Source organism: Leopardus geoffroyi, chromosome A3 (genome assembly GCF_018350155.1).
Source record: "Leopardus geoffroyi isolate Oge1 chromosome A3, O.geoffroyi_Oge1_pat1.0, whole genome shotgun sequence".
Classification (NCBI taxonomy): domain Eukaryota; kingdom Metazoa; phylum Chordata; class Mammalia; order Carnivora; family Felidae; genus Leopardus; species Leopardus geoffroyi.
The window spans coordinates 21,550,153-21,564,656 of NC_059336.1; the positions used below are offsets into that span (position 1 = coordinate 21,550,153).

Consider the following 14,504-nt stretch of genomic DNA (forward strand, 5'->3'; position numbering starts at 1 on the left):
ATGGGTCAACCAGAGCCTAGCTGTCTAGGCTGGGCTTGGCTGACCTCAGCTAGATGGCTCATCCCTGTTCCATGTGGTTCCTTACCTTCCAGCAGGTCATCCCAAGCTGGTGGTTCAAACTAATCATCTTATTTCCTCTGCCATCCAACCTCCCATGAAAGTTCTTGAGACATTGCTGAGAAAACTCATGAAGCAAGAGTCCTCCCACTCCTGGCCCTTCAACCTCCTGGTGTGTTAGGGGCTGTTGACCTTCTGACATGGGATTGACCTTGAGACTTTTTCCAACAGCCCCTGGGGTGGGGTTTCCATATTCGGGCCTCCAGAGTCCTGCCCTGGGGCCACAAAGAAGTCTTCTCTGTGTGCTCTGGAGCTCTGACCTCAGTTTCCCCATCTGAATGTTGGGGATAATGGTTGTAAGCATATCTGCCCAGGAACCTGTAGCCTGCTGTGGGATGTACATGAAATGGTGGTATGACCGGGATACATAACATACATCAAGAAGTAAATTGGCTTTTCTTTCCCAGGGCTTTGTATTTTACCCTGACCAACAGAACAAAGCCAAGTCCTTCCTTTCATCCCCTGAGTTCCTGTTTTGGGTCCAGGCTTGTGTTGAGCCACTGGACACAGCCCTTGTGAATCTTCGGGAAGCCATCACAATCCGGGATGATAAGACCTAGAGAAAGGAAGTGAATAAATTGCCTGTGAGGATCAGGGAGATTCCTGAAATAGGGCAAGGTCTGAGCTGGGCTTTGGAGGAGGCGGAAATGCGGTCTACTAAGCAAGGGGAAGTGCCTGAGCAAAAGCTCAGAAGAGTCATGCTTAAGAAGAATTTTGTAGCCTTGGGGAGCACTGTATGTGCGAAGGAGCCCCAAGAGATGAAGAGAGAAAAGTCAGCAGTGTCCGGGTTGTGAATGTCAGGCTGATGGCACTAGGGAGCCACAAAAGGGCTCAGAGCCATGGGGAAGCTGTTCTGCAGCATGGAGGGAGGCCTGAGATAAAGTCTGCTTTGGGACAAGACCACAGAGATGGGGAGGAGGGGCCAGGTTGCCTTTGGACTTGTCAGACTAGGTGGTGTGGTGTAATGAGACAAGGAGGGAGGATCCTACTTTTAATAATGACAATGAGGATGAGAAGGTGTGAGCCATACAGAGAGTAGCAGGAAGAACATTCCAAGCAAAGGAAATAGTAAGTGCAAAGGCCCTGGGGCAATGAGTGTGGGTGAGAGTGGTGATAAGAGGTCAGAGATGGGGTGTGGCCCGGATTGTGAAGGGCCTTGCAGCTCACAGGGAAAGTCTAAATTTTATCCTGGGTGCAGTGGAAACGGGAGTCATAAGACTAGATTTATATATATAATTGACCTCAGTTCCAATCAGAGCAGTGTGTGGGGGTGGGGTGGGGGCAGGAGAGGAATCTCATCAGCTCTGCAGGGTGAGTCAGGCCTTAGGGGAAGTGGGATATTTGGCAGAGCAGAGATGGGAAAGGGGCAGTGGCAGGGCCTGAGGTGACTCTGAGGAGAGGGACGCTTCAGGGACACTGTAGTTTCTACTCCAAATTCCCAGGACCCCCCCTAGCCAGGCTCTGAACGCAGGCACATCCCCTTCCTCTTTCTCACACTTTGTCACTGTCCCACCCCACCCCGTCCCGGGCCAGACAAAGCCGGCATCACAGAGATGTGGCAGACCCAGCCTGGACCTCCCTAGTGCGAGAGGTGGACCAGAGAGGACGTAGAGCTGCAGAGCTTCAAGGCAGGCTTCTCGGAGGAGGTGACTTCTCATTTCCCTCATCCTCCTCTTGTTTCCTACAACACAGTTTGAAGACGGGATCCTGGACATTTGCTTGACGCTCCTGGACATGAACCCCAAGTTCCTGAGGGATGCCGGCCGCGACTGCTCCCGCCGCAGCAGTCCCGTCTACGTGGGCCGGGTGGTGAGCGGCATGGTGAGTGAGTGGCTGGCCCGCCCCGAGGTCAAGGCCCATGATGGGCCCCAGCGGACTCCTCCCTTCCTGTGATATGGAGGCTGCACTCACTCCACACTGGGCTCGGTAGGGGGACTCTCAGCTAAGAGTGCGTATGTTTGGAAAGGCAGGATTTACACCAATAAGGGTAATGTCGTGTGTTCCCTAACTCACTCATTCATTCATTCATTCATTCACTCATTCAGCAAATAGTTACCAAGTGCCACCTGTGTCCTAGGCACTGGGGAAACAGCCGGGTATAAGCCACGTATGGTCTCTAAGTTCATGGAGCTTATGTTCTAGTGGGTGGGTGGGAGGAGACAGAAATGTCATTAACAGAGACATTAACAGAAATGTCAAGTGAACGAGGGAGGGCACAGTCGTAGACAATAACGCACGTACTGAAGGAAGCCAGAGGGTGTGAGGAGGTCTAACTGCGGAGTCCAACTTCGGGGAGGAGCTGTGGGGGCCTCCCTAAGTGGTGATCCTTCAGCTGATATAGGAACTCGGAGACGAACATCCCAGGCAGGGGGCAGTTTGTGCCAAGGCCCTGAGGAGGGAAAAACTTCGGCAGGTTCGAGGAGCAAAAAGGAGGCTGGTGCCGCCAGAGTGGAGTGAGCAAGGGAGTGCGGGGTGCCCGACGTGGGCAGGGGTTAGACCACGCAGACCTCATGGACCCCGGTCGGGAAGCTGGATGTTATTCCCAAGGCGACGGAGTTTGGGAGGAATGACACAATCTGGGCAGGGGCCAGAGAGGGTCTTCGTAAAACCCAGATCACCTCTTATCACCCTCTTGCCACCCCATGGACAAGTTCACATCTCCAGCGTCACCTTCCTAACCTCGACCCCTCTCCACCTCCTCCCTTCCCCTTCTCTCTCTCCCACCTGGGGCTCCGGCCCCAACCGTCTCCCACGTACCGGCCTGTCATACCTTGGTATCTTTGCATGGGCTGTTCCCTCATCCTAAACTCCCTTCCCTGCCTTTCCCCACGCACTGAACTCACAGCACCTGCTTCCCAGGCTCAGTCCCTCCGATGCCCCCGCTGGTTGTAGGTCAACTGCAACGATGACCAGGGCGTGCTGCTGGGGCGCTGGGACAACAACTACGGGGACGGCATCAGCCCCATGTTCTGGATCGGCAGTGTGGACATTCTGCGGCGCTGGAAGAGCTCTGGCTGCCAGCGTGTCAAGTACGGCCAGTGCTGGGTCTTCGCGGCTGTGGCCTGCACGGGTGAGCTGCACGCTGGATGGGGGCAGGGCCTGGAACCGGCGCCGGGAGGGGGGCAGGGAGAGCTCTCCAGTGGGAATCAGCAGCCCTCAGTTCCAGTCCTGCTTCTGCCTCCAACACCACCAATGTGCCGTGTGGCCTGGAGTCAGCAGCTGCCCCTCTCCGGTCCTTTGTCCAACAACTAGCCCTCAGGTGGTCATTGGGACCAAGGGATGTCATTTGGGAGGCAGCCTGGGCTCAGGGTTGACGATGCGGGCTTTGGAGCACACCCGAATTAAATATCCCCAGTGACAGTCGCCTGCTCTGTGACCTTGAGCAAATGACTTCTTTCTGAACCTCAGTGCCCTCATCTGTAAAACGGGGGTAATAGGACCCATCTCCTACGGGGGTTGATATAAAGCTGCTCAGCATAGAATTCGGCCTAGGGCAGCTCTCAGTAAATATTAGCTATTAGTAGCTTGACAATAACAGCAATATCAATGTCAAGAAAGAGAAGGCACTTTGTAAAATGCAGACGAGGAAAGACAAAGCAACGTAAACCCAAGAAGTAAAATGAATCTTTAAGAAATCTTAAAAATTCGAGCCCAGAAAATGCTGAAGGTGGTTCTGGGTTGATGATGGTCCGTATGGGAGTGGATGAGTAGCCTGAACCAGTTAGAAACACAGACGTTGGATCCGTGGCCTGAATTCAGATCCCAGCTCCGCTCTACCCGCTGTGTCCCCAGACAATCACGACCTTCTCTGAGCCTCAGCTCTGCCACATGGGACGTAACAACAGTGCCTTTATCCTGGGGCCACTGCGAGGATTGAAAGAGTTAACGTGCAAAGTGCGTGAAATGATTTCAGATGCATAACAGTAATTATTTGTCAAAGATGAGTTGGCCATACGTTTGTGGGTCTAGTTCTGGGGTTTCTATTCTATTCCATTGGTCTATGTGTCTGTTTTTGTGCCAATACCATGCTGTCTTGATGATGACAGCTTTGTAGTAGAGGCTAAAGTCTGGGATTGTGATGCCTCCTGCTTTGGTCTTCTTCTTCAAAATTACTTTGGCTATTCGGGGCCTTTTGCGGTTCCATATGAATTTTAGGATTGCTTGTTCTAGTTTCGAGAAGAATGCTGGTGCCATTTTGATTGGGATTGCATTGAATGTGTAGATAGCTTTGGGTAGTATTGACATTTTGACAGTATTTGTTCTTCCAATCCATGAGCAGGGAATGTCTTTCCATTTCTTTAAATCTTCTTCAATTTCCTTCATAAGCTTTCTATAGTTTTCAGCATACAGATCTTTTACATCTTTGGTTAGATTTATTCCTAGGTATTTTATGCTTCTTGGTGCAATTGTGAATGGGATCAGTTTCTTTATTTGTCTTTCTGTTGCTTCATTGTTAGTGTATAAGAATGCAACTGATTTCTGTACATTGATTTTGTACCCTGCAACTTTGCTGAATTCATGTATCAGTTCTAGCAGACTTTTGGTGGAGTCTATCGGATTTTCCATGTATAATATCATGTCATCTGCAAAAAGTGAAAGCTTGACTTCATCTTTGCCAATTTTGATGCCTTTGATTTCCTTTTGTTGTCTGATTGCTGATGCTAGCACTTCCAACACTATGTTAAACAACAGCGGTAAGAGTGGGCATCCCTGTCGTGTTCCTGATCTCAGGGAAAAAGCTCTCAGTTTTTCCCCGTTGAGGATGATGTTAGCTGTGGGCTTCTCATAAATGGCTTTTATGATCTTTAAGTATGTTCCTTCTATCCCGTAACAGTAATTATTTATCTCCTGCTGTATTATTCTCACTACAATTACTGTGCAGCTGTCATTTCTTAGGCTCAGGAAATCTAAGAGGCGGGTCCTGGTTCCCAGCTTCTCTGACTCCGGGACCAGGCCCTAGGCCCAGAGAAGGGCCTCCGGGAGCCCTAGCGCTGTCCTCCACACCAGCGATCTGGAGGCCGTGTGGCCCGGGCTCCCAGTTGGGCTCTCCCTGCTCCCTTCTCCACGGCCACACCACCCGTGACTGCCAGCTCCTGGGACCTATGCATTCCCTTTTCTTGTGCAATCCCACACCCCTTCCTCTGAGGGGCCCGTGGGTTTTCTGGAGACACATCACCAGCCATGTCCTGGGTCCCCCAAGCTCACCCTGCAGACACCTCCCTCCCCTGGGCTGTGACCTCCGGAGGGCTTAGCTGTGGATCTTGCGCTTGACCCCTCTCTCCCCAAGGCGAGGGCTGAGTCTGGGTCCCTGCAGCCTTCTCCCAGGCCTGGCCTGTGACAGAACAGGGGAAAACCGGTTCTGGTTTACGTTTGTGCACAGTTCCTGGGGCCTCTGCCGGGAGCTGCAGGCGGGTGGGGGGTGGGCGAGGCCCAGGGACTCCCCTGGGGTCGAGCTGCCTGTTTGGAATCCCAGCTCGGCCTCCGGCCCCTGGAGGGGTCCTGGGTGGGCTTGGGCAAGACAGCTGGTGTCTCCAAGCCTGTTTCCTCACCTAGAAAAGGGACACAATGGTGACTGACCAAATTCACAGAGAGCTCTTAGGACCCGGGCAGATGTCACTGGTTCAGGTCAGGCTCGGGTTTGTGGAGGAAGGTGGGATTCCTCAGCTGGATCCTGGAGCATTTTTGGAATGTCCACGAGTCAGCCAACGGTGACTGGCTGTGCGTTTGCAGGGACGGGCACCGCTGTGCTCTTCCGCCCTGGGCACCGGGGCAGACGATACTGCCCACACCCACCGTCTCTCTGAATCACCACAGCGTTCCCCCAAAGCTGCTATTTATTAGCTCCCCGTAGAGGAGGAAATGGAGTCCCGGAGACCGGAAGTGGCTGCCCAAGGTCACACAGCTGGTGAGCAGCACAGCCAGGCTTGAAACCAGGGGTCCTCGGTTCTGGGGCAGCCTCGCGGCCTGAGACTGTGATGGTGAGACCTCTTGGGACACTGTCTTTTGGACACCGGTGGCGCCGTGCTCCTCAGGGATAGGCCTCCCCCCACGTCTGGTCTATATTCTGAGGCCTGTGATGTGGTGACGGGGCAAGGTCCGGGGTTGGGACACCAGCCTCTGCCAAAGGGCAGCAAAGAGCCTACTGCCCAGGTCCCAGGACAAGCAACCAGGCTGGAGGCAGAGGATGAGCACTGTCCTTCCTCTGTCCCCTCCCAGGGGCCCTCGTGTCTCCTGGCCGGCGTCCAGGGCCGTCCCAGAAGCTCTTGTCCGGCTTCATGGAGGGCCAAGGGCGACAGAGCCAAGGTCACACATCCTGCCCCCTCACCCCCACCCTCTATCTCAGAGACTCGGTCTCAATCAAGACTAAAAGACAGAAGTCCCCCAGGTTACATTTAGTAAGGCTTTCCTCACTTTTTAAAAGAGATATTTACTTTCTTTATCCCACCCTGAGAATATGTTACTTTCACAAAACACATAAAAAACACAGGAAAAAATGAGGGAGTGAGAAGACACCCAAAATGCCATGTGTCAGGAGCACCCTGCCCGCTCAGGCACGAATCGTGCCCCCGGCTTCCCTCCCGGCCAGCGGCTGTCCTGTCACTGCAACCCGGCCCCTCCCCTGCCACTACGACCTCTGTAAACCGTGCCTGGGCGTGAGCACAGGGCCCTCTTCTTCCCCGATGGTGTCCCAACGCGACTGCCGGCCCTGCGTGCGTACCCCAACCCCGTGTCGTAGAGGAGGACACAAGGCCCGGAGAGGTGGGGGGACTGGCCTCGGCTCACGCAGCCCACAGCAGCTGGGGCTTGAATGGAAGCCTCTCCTTGCTCCCCACCCCCACCCCACCCCGACCCTTGTTCCCTGCTCTGCCTGCTTCACGGTTTGCTCCCTGCCCTGAATTTCCACGGTTCCTTTGCTCCTTCCCTTACTCCCTTCCTCCTCTCCTCTCTCCACTTCATCCACTTGACAAAATTGTCTGTGCCAGGCCTGTCCTGGGGTCTGGGCACCTAAAGGAAGACGGATCCCTCGCTGCCCTCAGAGGACTAGTTACATAATCCTTCCCATGCCCTTACATTGAGAATGACGATAAATCCCCAGTCTTGCTACGAATGCAAATGAAACCATCTAAACCTGGCGGGTGGCCTTCCAGGCTGAGGGAGCAGCATATGCCAATGCCCTGTGGCTGGCGGGAGTGTAGAGAGCGCTGGAGGAACAGCAAGTGTGACTGGAGGGAAGTGTGCAGGAGGCGGTCAGGGGCTAAACCTTGTACGGCCAAAGGCCACAGCCCGAAGTCTGGCCTTGACCTCAGCGGCCATAGGGAGACATCGAAGGCTTAGCAAGGGAGTGTTGATGTCAGACTTGCATTTTGGGGTCTTCTTCTGTTAGCTGTGATGTGAAGAGTCAGAGCGGACGTGGGGTGACCGGCGAGGTGGGCACCACCATCCAGCTGAGGGGATGACGCCCGCTCTCACTACCAAGACAATGGGTACAATGCTGCCTGGGATACAGATGGGCATGTGGAGGCCCAAAGCAGGGCAGATGTCTCCAGAGCCTAATCCCTCTCTCCATCACGTCCTCCTCCCACCCTAGTGCTGCGGTGCCTCGGCATCCCCACCCGAGTGGTGACCAACTATAACTCGGCCCACGACCAGAACAGCAACCTGCTCATCGAGTACTTCCGCAACGAGTTTGGGGAGATCCAGGGTGACAAGAGCGAGATGATCTGGTGAGCTGGGGCCCAGGGTCAGGGGTAGAGCCCATTGGGGAGGGTCCCGCGGAATGGAAAGCCGGGAAGCCTTCTCGGAGGAGGTCACATTTGAATTGGGTTTCAAAGTTGAACAGTATTTGGACAAGGGGGAACAGGACTTGGGGAGGGCTCTCCAGGTAGGGCCCCAGCGGGAGCAAAGGCCAAGAGGAGGGAAAGTCACAAAGTGCATGAAAAGGTGTCAGGGGATTGGGTTTTCAGGAGTCTGGAATGCCAGGTTAGGGGGTCTGGGCTTGCCTCCCAAGGCAACAGGTGCAACAGGTTGTCACCAAAGTCTTCATACTTGGCGAGGGACACAGATGACACCGGAGAAGCTGACAGAAGGAGGCTGGGGTGTGTTCCAGGTGCACAGGGATGAGGCCTGAACCGGGGCAGAGCCCTTGGGATGGAAAAGAAGGGACAGCAGAGAAGTGAGCAGGTCCCATCGGCTGGACTAGAGGAGCCACAGAAAGCGGAGGATTGTGGGAGGGGGCGATGACAGTGACTCCGGGATAGCAGCGAGCGCCTGGCTAGGGCCCAGGGGAGGAAAAGCAAAGAAGGGTGTCGGGGACACCCTGGGTTCAGCTTGGGACAGGCAAGTGTGGACTGCCCGCGGGAGGTGACAGTGAAAGTCTGAGTTTGAGTCCTGGCCAACGTTTGCCTCATTTCCCCAACAGGAACTTCCACTGCTGGGTGGAGTCATGGATGAGCAGGCCAGACCTGCAGCCGGGCTACGAGGGGTGGCAGGCCCTCGACCCCACGCCCCAGGAGAAGAGCGAAGGTGGGTGGGTGTGGCCCCCCCTTCCCCAGGCGGGGAAACTGAGTCTTGGAGAGGACTCCCCCACAGTCACTTGGCCGGTTCTAACCCCAGTGTGGCTGATTCCAGAGACCCCTGACTAGCCCGCACGAGGGTGGGGGCCCTCCGTTGACGGTGTATGTAATTCACACACGTTGTGGCAAACAGAGATTATGAAAAAGTGCAAAGAAAAAAAAATCAAATCGCATCTTTGTCCTCTTCCCCCGCAGAGGAAGTATCATTAACGTTCACGCACAGCTTCTAGTAATTTCCTATTATATACTCGTGTGTATGTGTGTGTGTGTGAGAGAGAGAGAGACAGAGACAGGGAAAGAAAGAGGGAGAAAGAGAGACAGAACGCCACAGCAAAATCGGGTGAAACCAAATGGATCCTTTCTCAGAAGCATATTTTTAAATGCATAGAATATATTACCCAGGGTAACAAAGAAAAGCAATTACACCGAGACAGAGTTGTCAACGTTTTTTAAAAATAAATTTATGATATAATAATAAATGCCTTACATAACAAGATCTAGGGGTGGAGATAGTAAGTTCCATTACGTACTGGTAGAGATGCATAGAAGTGATATTTCCGGTTATCTATGACAACTATAAAGTGATATAGAAATATCTGTGGTCCTTATGGCTGACAAGTCATAAGTGCATCTAAGACGATGGTTTGTCTGCTTTCACAATCGAAGGAAGTGTTATCAGAATTCAGTGAAGATAAAGATGTGATTTTTTCCCATCCAAGTTCACGGGCCTCTGAATTCTGTTTGCAGCGCTGTGGGGGTCCTTTGGTCCCTGCATTAAGATCTCGGGCTGCACGTGGCCTTTTGTCTTGGTTCCATCACTTCTCCGCGTATCGCTGGCCTTTCTCGATCAGAGAGTTTTTGGTGATTTTAGATTTAAATTAATATTGCCGCGTTCCATCGAATGGATATACTGTGGTATAGCTACCCAGCCTCTAGCCCTCAACCTTTAACTGTGTTGAGCGGTCAGAAGCAGTTGTAAACCCCACGGAGATAAACACCCGGCTCTCCTGTTCATTCGGTCAACGTGCCCTCCCCGAGAATGTTGTTGGTCCCTGGCTACAGGTCTCTGCGCGGGCAGGAAGCAAGACAGACACACCGCCTTCTGCCGTGTGGCTCCCTCATCGCCTCGGGATGCCTGGCGACACGCTTCTATTTTATTTATCAGACCCTTACATGGCATTTAGCATATGCAAATCCTCATTAGCTGGGTACAAATATCCGCACATAAAACAGGCTTAAGGAAGGGAAGTAACTTGCCCAAGGTCACACAGCTAACAAGAGACCAGCTGAGATTTGAACCCCAGAGGCCGGGCCGGCTCCAGAGTCTCCCCTCTTCATTCTTAGTCTCTGCCGCCTTCCCAGAAATGGAGTCCCTGAGTCAAAGGGCTGGATGGTCTTGGGATTCTTTGCTACATGTGGTTGAAATGGGGGAGGTTTGAGAGGGTGCCACTCCCCCCGCCTCCCCTCCCCCCACTCAGCCCACCGTCTCCCCTCCTCCCCCCAAACAGGGACATACTGCTGTGGGCCCGTTCCGGTCCGTGCCATCAAGGAGGGCGACCTGGGCACCAAGTACGACGCGCCTTTTGTCTTTGCTGAGGTCAATGCCGACGTGGTGGACTGGATCCGGCAGGACGATGGGTCCATGCACAAGTCCATCAACCACTCCCTGGTCGTGGGGCTGAAGATCAGCACTAAGAGCGTGGGCCGTGACGAGCGGCAGGACATCACCCACACCTACAAGTACCCGGAGGGTAGGTGCCCCGCTCCTCGGAGCCTTCAGCACCGCCTTGCACACAAGCAGCTCATTTCACCAGCCAGCGGGCTGGCGTGGGCACGCGCACACGTGCGTGCACCTGCGTTTTCTTTGGCAGCCTGTGTACGATAATGACCGGTGGGTTACTCTCCATTTTACTTTTTTTCTTAAAAAAAAAAAAAAAAAGCACACCGGGGGGGCGCCTGGGTGGCTCAGTCGGTTGAGCCTCCGACTTCGGCTCAGGTCACGATCTTGTGGTTCACGGGTTTGAGCCCCGCGTCGAGCTCACTGCTCTCAGCGCAGAGCCCCCTTCGGATCCTCTGTCCCCCTCTGTCTCTGCCCCTCCCCTCCTACCCCCTCTCTCTCAAAATTGAAAAAAAAAAAAAAGTTTAAAAAAGAAAGAAGGACCCTGGGAGACAGTGGTAGATGATTATTCATTTAGGAAAAGAATTCTGTATTCCATAAAAGGATTCCATTTGGTTTTTGAAGCCTGGCTTTTTTGGCTGGTTTGACTCCAATAAATCTGAAGGGATGACAGTTATGTAGGAGAGGCATGCATCTGAACAGCAAAATTAATGACGTCTGTGCTGTTCATTAACAGTATTTATCGTAGTGGCATCTACAACTGAAAATGGGCAAATCACACTTTTTTTTTTTTTTTTTTTTTTTATTGCAACATATCTGGCCTAGAGAGGCTCGAGAGTCCAGAGGGCCAAGGAAGAGAGATTCCAGGAGCTCTGTAGTGTTTATTCATGCAGTATTTCACACATGGCGGGGGAGGTGAGTGTGACAATAGATGGGTAAGGAGAGAGAAATGGAGCAAGAGAAACTTAGAGAGCTTCCGTCAGAGGCAAAGATGAAACTGCTTTCTGCATCTCCTGTTAAATCAGTAGAGGCAAAAAAAGAACACAGCTTATGTTGAAAATTGCTTTTGAGCCCATCCAACAGCCAGTTCAACACAGTAGATGTTTTCTAAGCATCTACTGTGTGCCAAGCACAGGGTGTATTCACAGAGGTCACAGACCCCATTGCCCCTGCCTCCGTCTGACTCCCACGGACTTCCCAGCGCTGGCTGGGGGTGTGGGTGATAAATGGCCATGCCTTAGCCGGAAGGGACGAAACAGAAGGAAAAGGTGCTTTCCCTGGTCTCCGAAAGGTCTAGAGCTGATGGTTGGGTAGGAGACGTAGATACGCACCCAGCGACACTGGGGACAAACCTAAAAGGAACGGGGCGGGGGGGAGTAAATAGTGCACCAAGAAGGGGAGCTCCGCAGGTAGGGAAAGGGAGGGAAAAGATCTCAGGCGGAAGTAATCCCTGTGCCAACACTTGGAGGGGAGAAAGTTTGCATTGTATGACTGTTTAGTACCCACCGGGCACTGTCATAGGCTTTGGGTACAGCAAAAAGATAAGTAAAATACACTCTTAGTCTTTGAGCAGCTCAAGAGGGCAAGTACGTAAAGAGAAAACAACTTCGTTAAATGAAAAGCATGATAGGGGCGCCTGGGTGGCTCCGTCGGTTGAGCACCTGACTCTGGCTCAGGTCACGATCTCACGGTTCGTGAGTTCAAGCCCCGCGTCGGGCTCTGTGCCGACAGCTAGGAGCCTGGAGCCTGCTTCGGATTCTGTGTCTCCCTCTCTCTGCCCCTTCCCTGCTCACGCTCTGTCTCTCAAAGATGAAGAAACGTTAAAAAAAAAAAAAAGTTTTTTTTTTTTTTTTAAAAAGCATGATAGGCAATAGGTACCCGTGAGACTCCAGAAGGTGTTGTGATTCATTCACCCTGCGGAAAGAGCGGTCGGAGAAGGCTTCCTGGAGGAGGAGGTGGGGGGTGGGGATAAGGATTTGGGGCTGGGTCTTGAGGGATGTATAGGAGTTTACTTGTGGGAAGTAAATAAAATACTCTTTCCTCCTGGCGTAGAAATGTAGACAAGGGGCTCCTTGTGGCTGCTTTGAGTCACCGGGACCTTGAACGTCGGCCTGCCCTGTGCCAGCCTCCTTATCCTCGGTCCCTATTTCAGCTCTAATGGAGTTCTCTCCTCCCTCCTCACAGGGTCCCCAGAGGAGAGAGAGGCCTTCAAGAGGGCCAACCACCTGAACAAGCTGACTGATAAAGAGGACACCGGCATGGCCATGCGGATCCGCGTGAGCCAGAGCATGAGCATGGGTAGCGACTTCGACGTCTTCGCCTACATCACCAACAACACCTCCGAGGAGCACACCTGCCGCCTCCTGCTCTGTGCCCGCACCGTCAGCTACAACGGGATCCTGGGGCCCGAGTGCGGCACCAAGGACCTGCTCAACCTGTCCCTGGCGCCTTTCTCCGGTAAGGCCCCATGTTCCCGGAGCACTTACTGACCACCAACCCCCAAGGCACGAGGTCGCGTCCTGAGCGCTGGGCATGCGCCCTGCCCAAGTACTTTGTAACTCGCAACCCATTTCATTCTTTTTTTTTTTTTTTTAATTTTTTTTTTTTTCAACGTTTATTTATTTTTGGGACAGAGAGAGACAGAGCATGAACGGGGGAGGGGCAGAGAGAGAGGGAGACACAGAATCGGAAACAGGCTCCAGGCTCTGAGCCTTCAGCCCAGAGCCCGACGCGGGGCTCGAACTCACGGACCGCGAGATCGTGACCTGGCTGAAGTCGGACGCTTAACCGACTGCGCCACCCAGGCGCCCCCCATTTCATTCTTCATCGGAGGTGGCTTCTTGCATTGCCGCACTTTTCGGGTGAGAAGACTGAGCACGGAGAGGTGAAGCAACTTTCCCGAGGCCACACGGTTAGGGAGTGACAGGACTGGGGCTTGAACCCGTGCTCTTAGCCACTGTACTGTTTTGTCCCGTCTCATCTTCACGTGACCTTCGACTGCTTTCCCGGACTCTCTACTGCCTGCTTCCAGCTAATTCCTTCCCTCTGCCTCCAGTACTGCCCGTGCCACGGCCCCTGAGAGCACCTCCCGCTCTCCTCTTTATCAGCCAGCTTGTTAGGGGGTTGGCCCTCCAAACAGTGCCACCTCCTGGTTTCTCTATCTTGGGTCCCCCATAGGCACTCCTGGAGACTCACGCCCAGAGCAGACCGTCTATCAGGGTCCCTAAGAATGGGTGAAGCCCTCAGGGGCAGAGCCAATGGCACCGGAGCTGGGCCCCAACACTCACGGCTGCCCAAACACATGTTCCGAGGCCAGCCGGACCTGGCTTTGCCCCTGGCCTCCCCCACCTTCTAGATGTACAAGCTTGGACAGGGTGAGCATGCTCTCTGAGCCTCCAATCATACTCATCAGTCAGGGGGTCAGTAACACGTCCCTCCCGATGGGCCACTGTGAGGACCGAAGGAGACCCTGTGCTCAGGAAATACCTGGAAAGTGTAAAACTGATCATGGGGAGGCAGAGAGGCCTTGTGGGTCTGTCCTGAACACCTGCCGTGCCAGACGATGACCTCAGTGCCGGGCTCCGTGGGTCCTGAGCCCCTGCCAGCCTTGATGGCATGCAAAGGACCCAGCCCTCACCTCTGCATCCGGGCCCCGAGTGTCGGGGGCAGGGGTCCATCCCTGTGCCGTGGCCAGGACCCCCGAGTTCTGGTCCCCACCACTCCGTCAATGGGCCGTGGGCTCCTGCGTATTTGTCTTCTCCGTTCCAGGCATCAAGTTCCCCACTCGCACAAAGGCTGGCTGGTGTTTGAAGAGTCGCGCCAGCCCCTCTGTGTGAAGTACACCCGTCAGGTTCTTCTCATGCTCAGAACCACTTGAAAGGCAGGAAGCGTCTTTCCTGGAATGTATGGCACGAGGTGAACTCCAGCCCGGGCCAGGGATGCCAGAATAACTTCCTTCCTATTGAGTCACCCTTTGCCTCCCAGTTACCATCTGGGCCCCTGGAGCATTGTTCTTCCAGAGCTCAGCCAAGCCTGTCGGTGTTTCTCATCATCCTGGGGATGTGGTCACAACAGAGCGGTCCATCCCGCCTCGGAGACCCTCCCGCTCCGTGAGGGGCACAGCCTGCAGCGGGGAGGGGCGGAGGGGGGGAGGAGGGGAGAGGTCCTGTGTGTTGCCCTCAGGCTGCAGGCCCAGT

General features: G+C 53.9%; 1 protein-coding gene across 1 annotated transcript in view; it reads left to right on the forward strand.

The window, feature by feature from the left end:
* The window catches only part of TGM2 (transglutaminase 2), a 33,001-nt gene that overhangs the window by 13,114 nt on the left and 5,383 nt on the right, over positions 1-14,504 (forward strand). The window contains exons 5-10 of the mRNA XM_045444633.1: positions 1,810-1,938; positions 3,010-3,187; positions 7,706-7,841; positions 8,537-8,640; positions 10,199-10,441; positions 12,493-12,765. Coding sequence (XP_045300589.1) covers positions 1,810-1,938; positions 3,010-3,187; positions 7,706-7,841; positions 8,537-8,640; positions 10,199-10,441; positions 12,493-12,765 — 1,063 coding nt within the window. The remainder of the gene's footprint in view (positions 1-1,809; positions 1,939-3,009; positions 3,188-7,705; positions 7,842-8,536; positions 8,641-10,198; positions 10,442-12,492; positions 12,766-14,504) is intronic.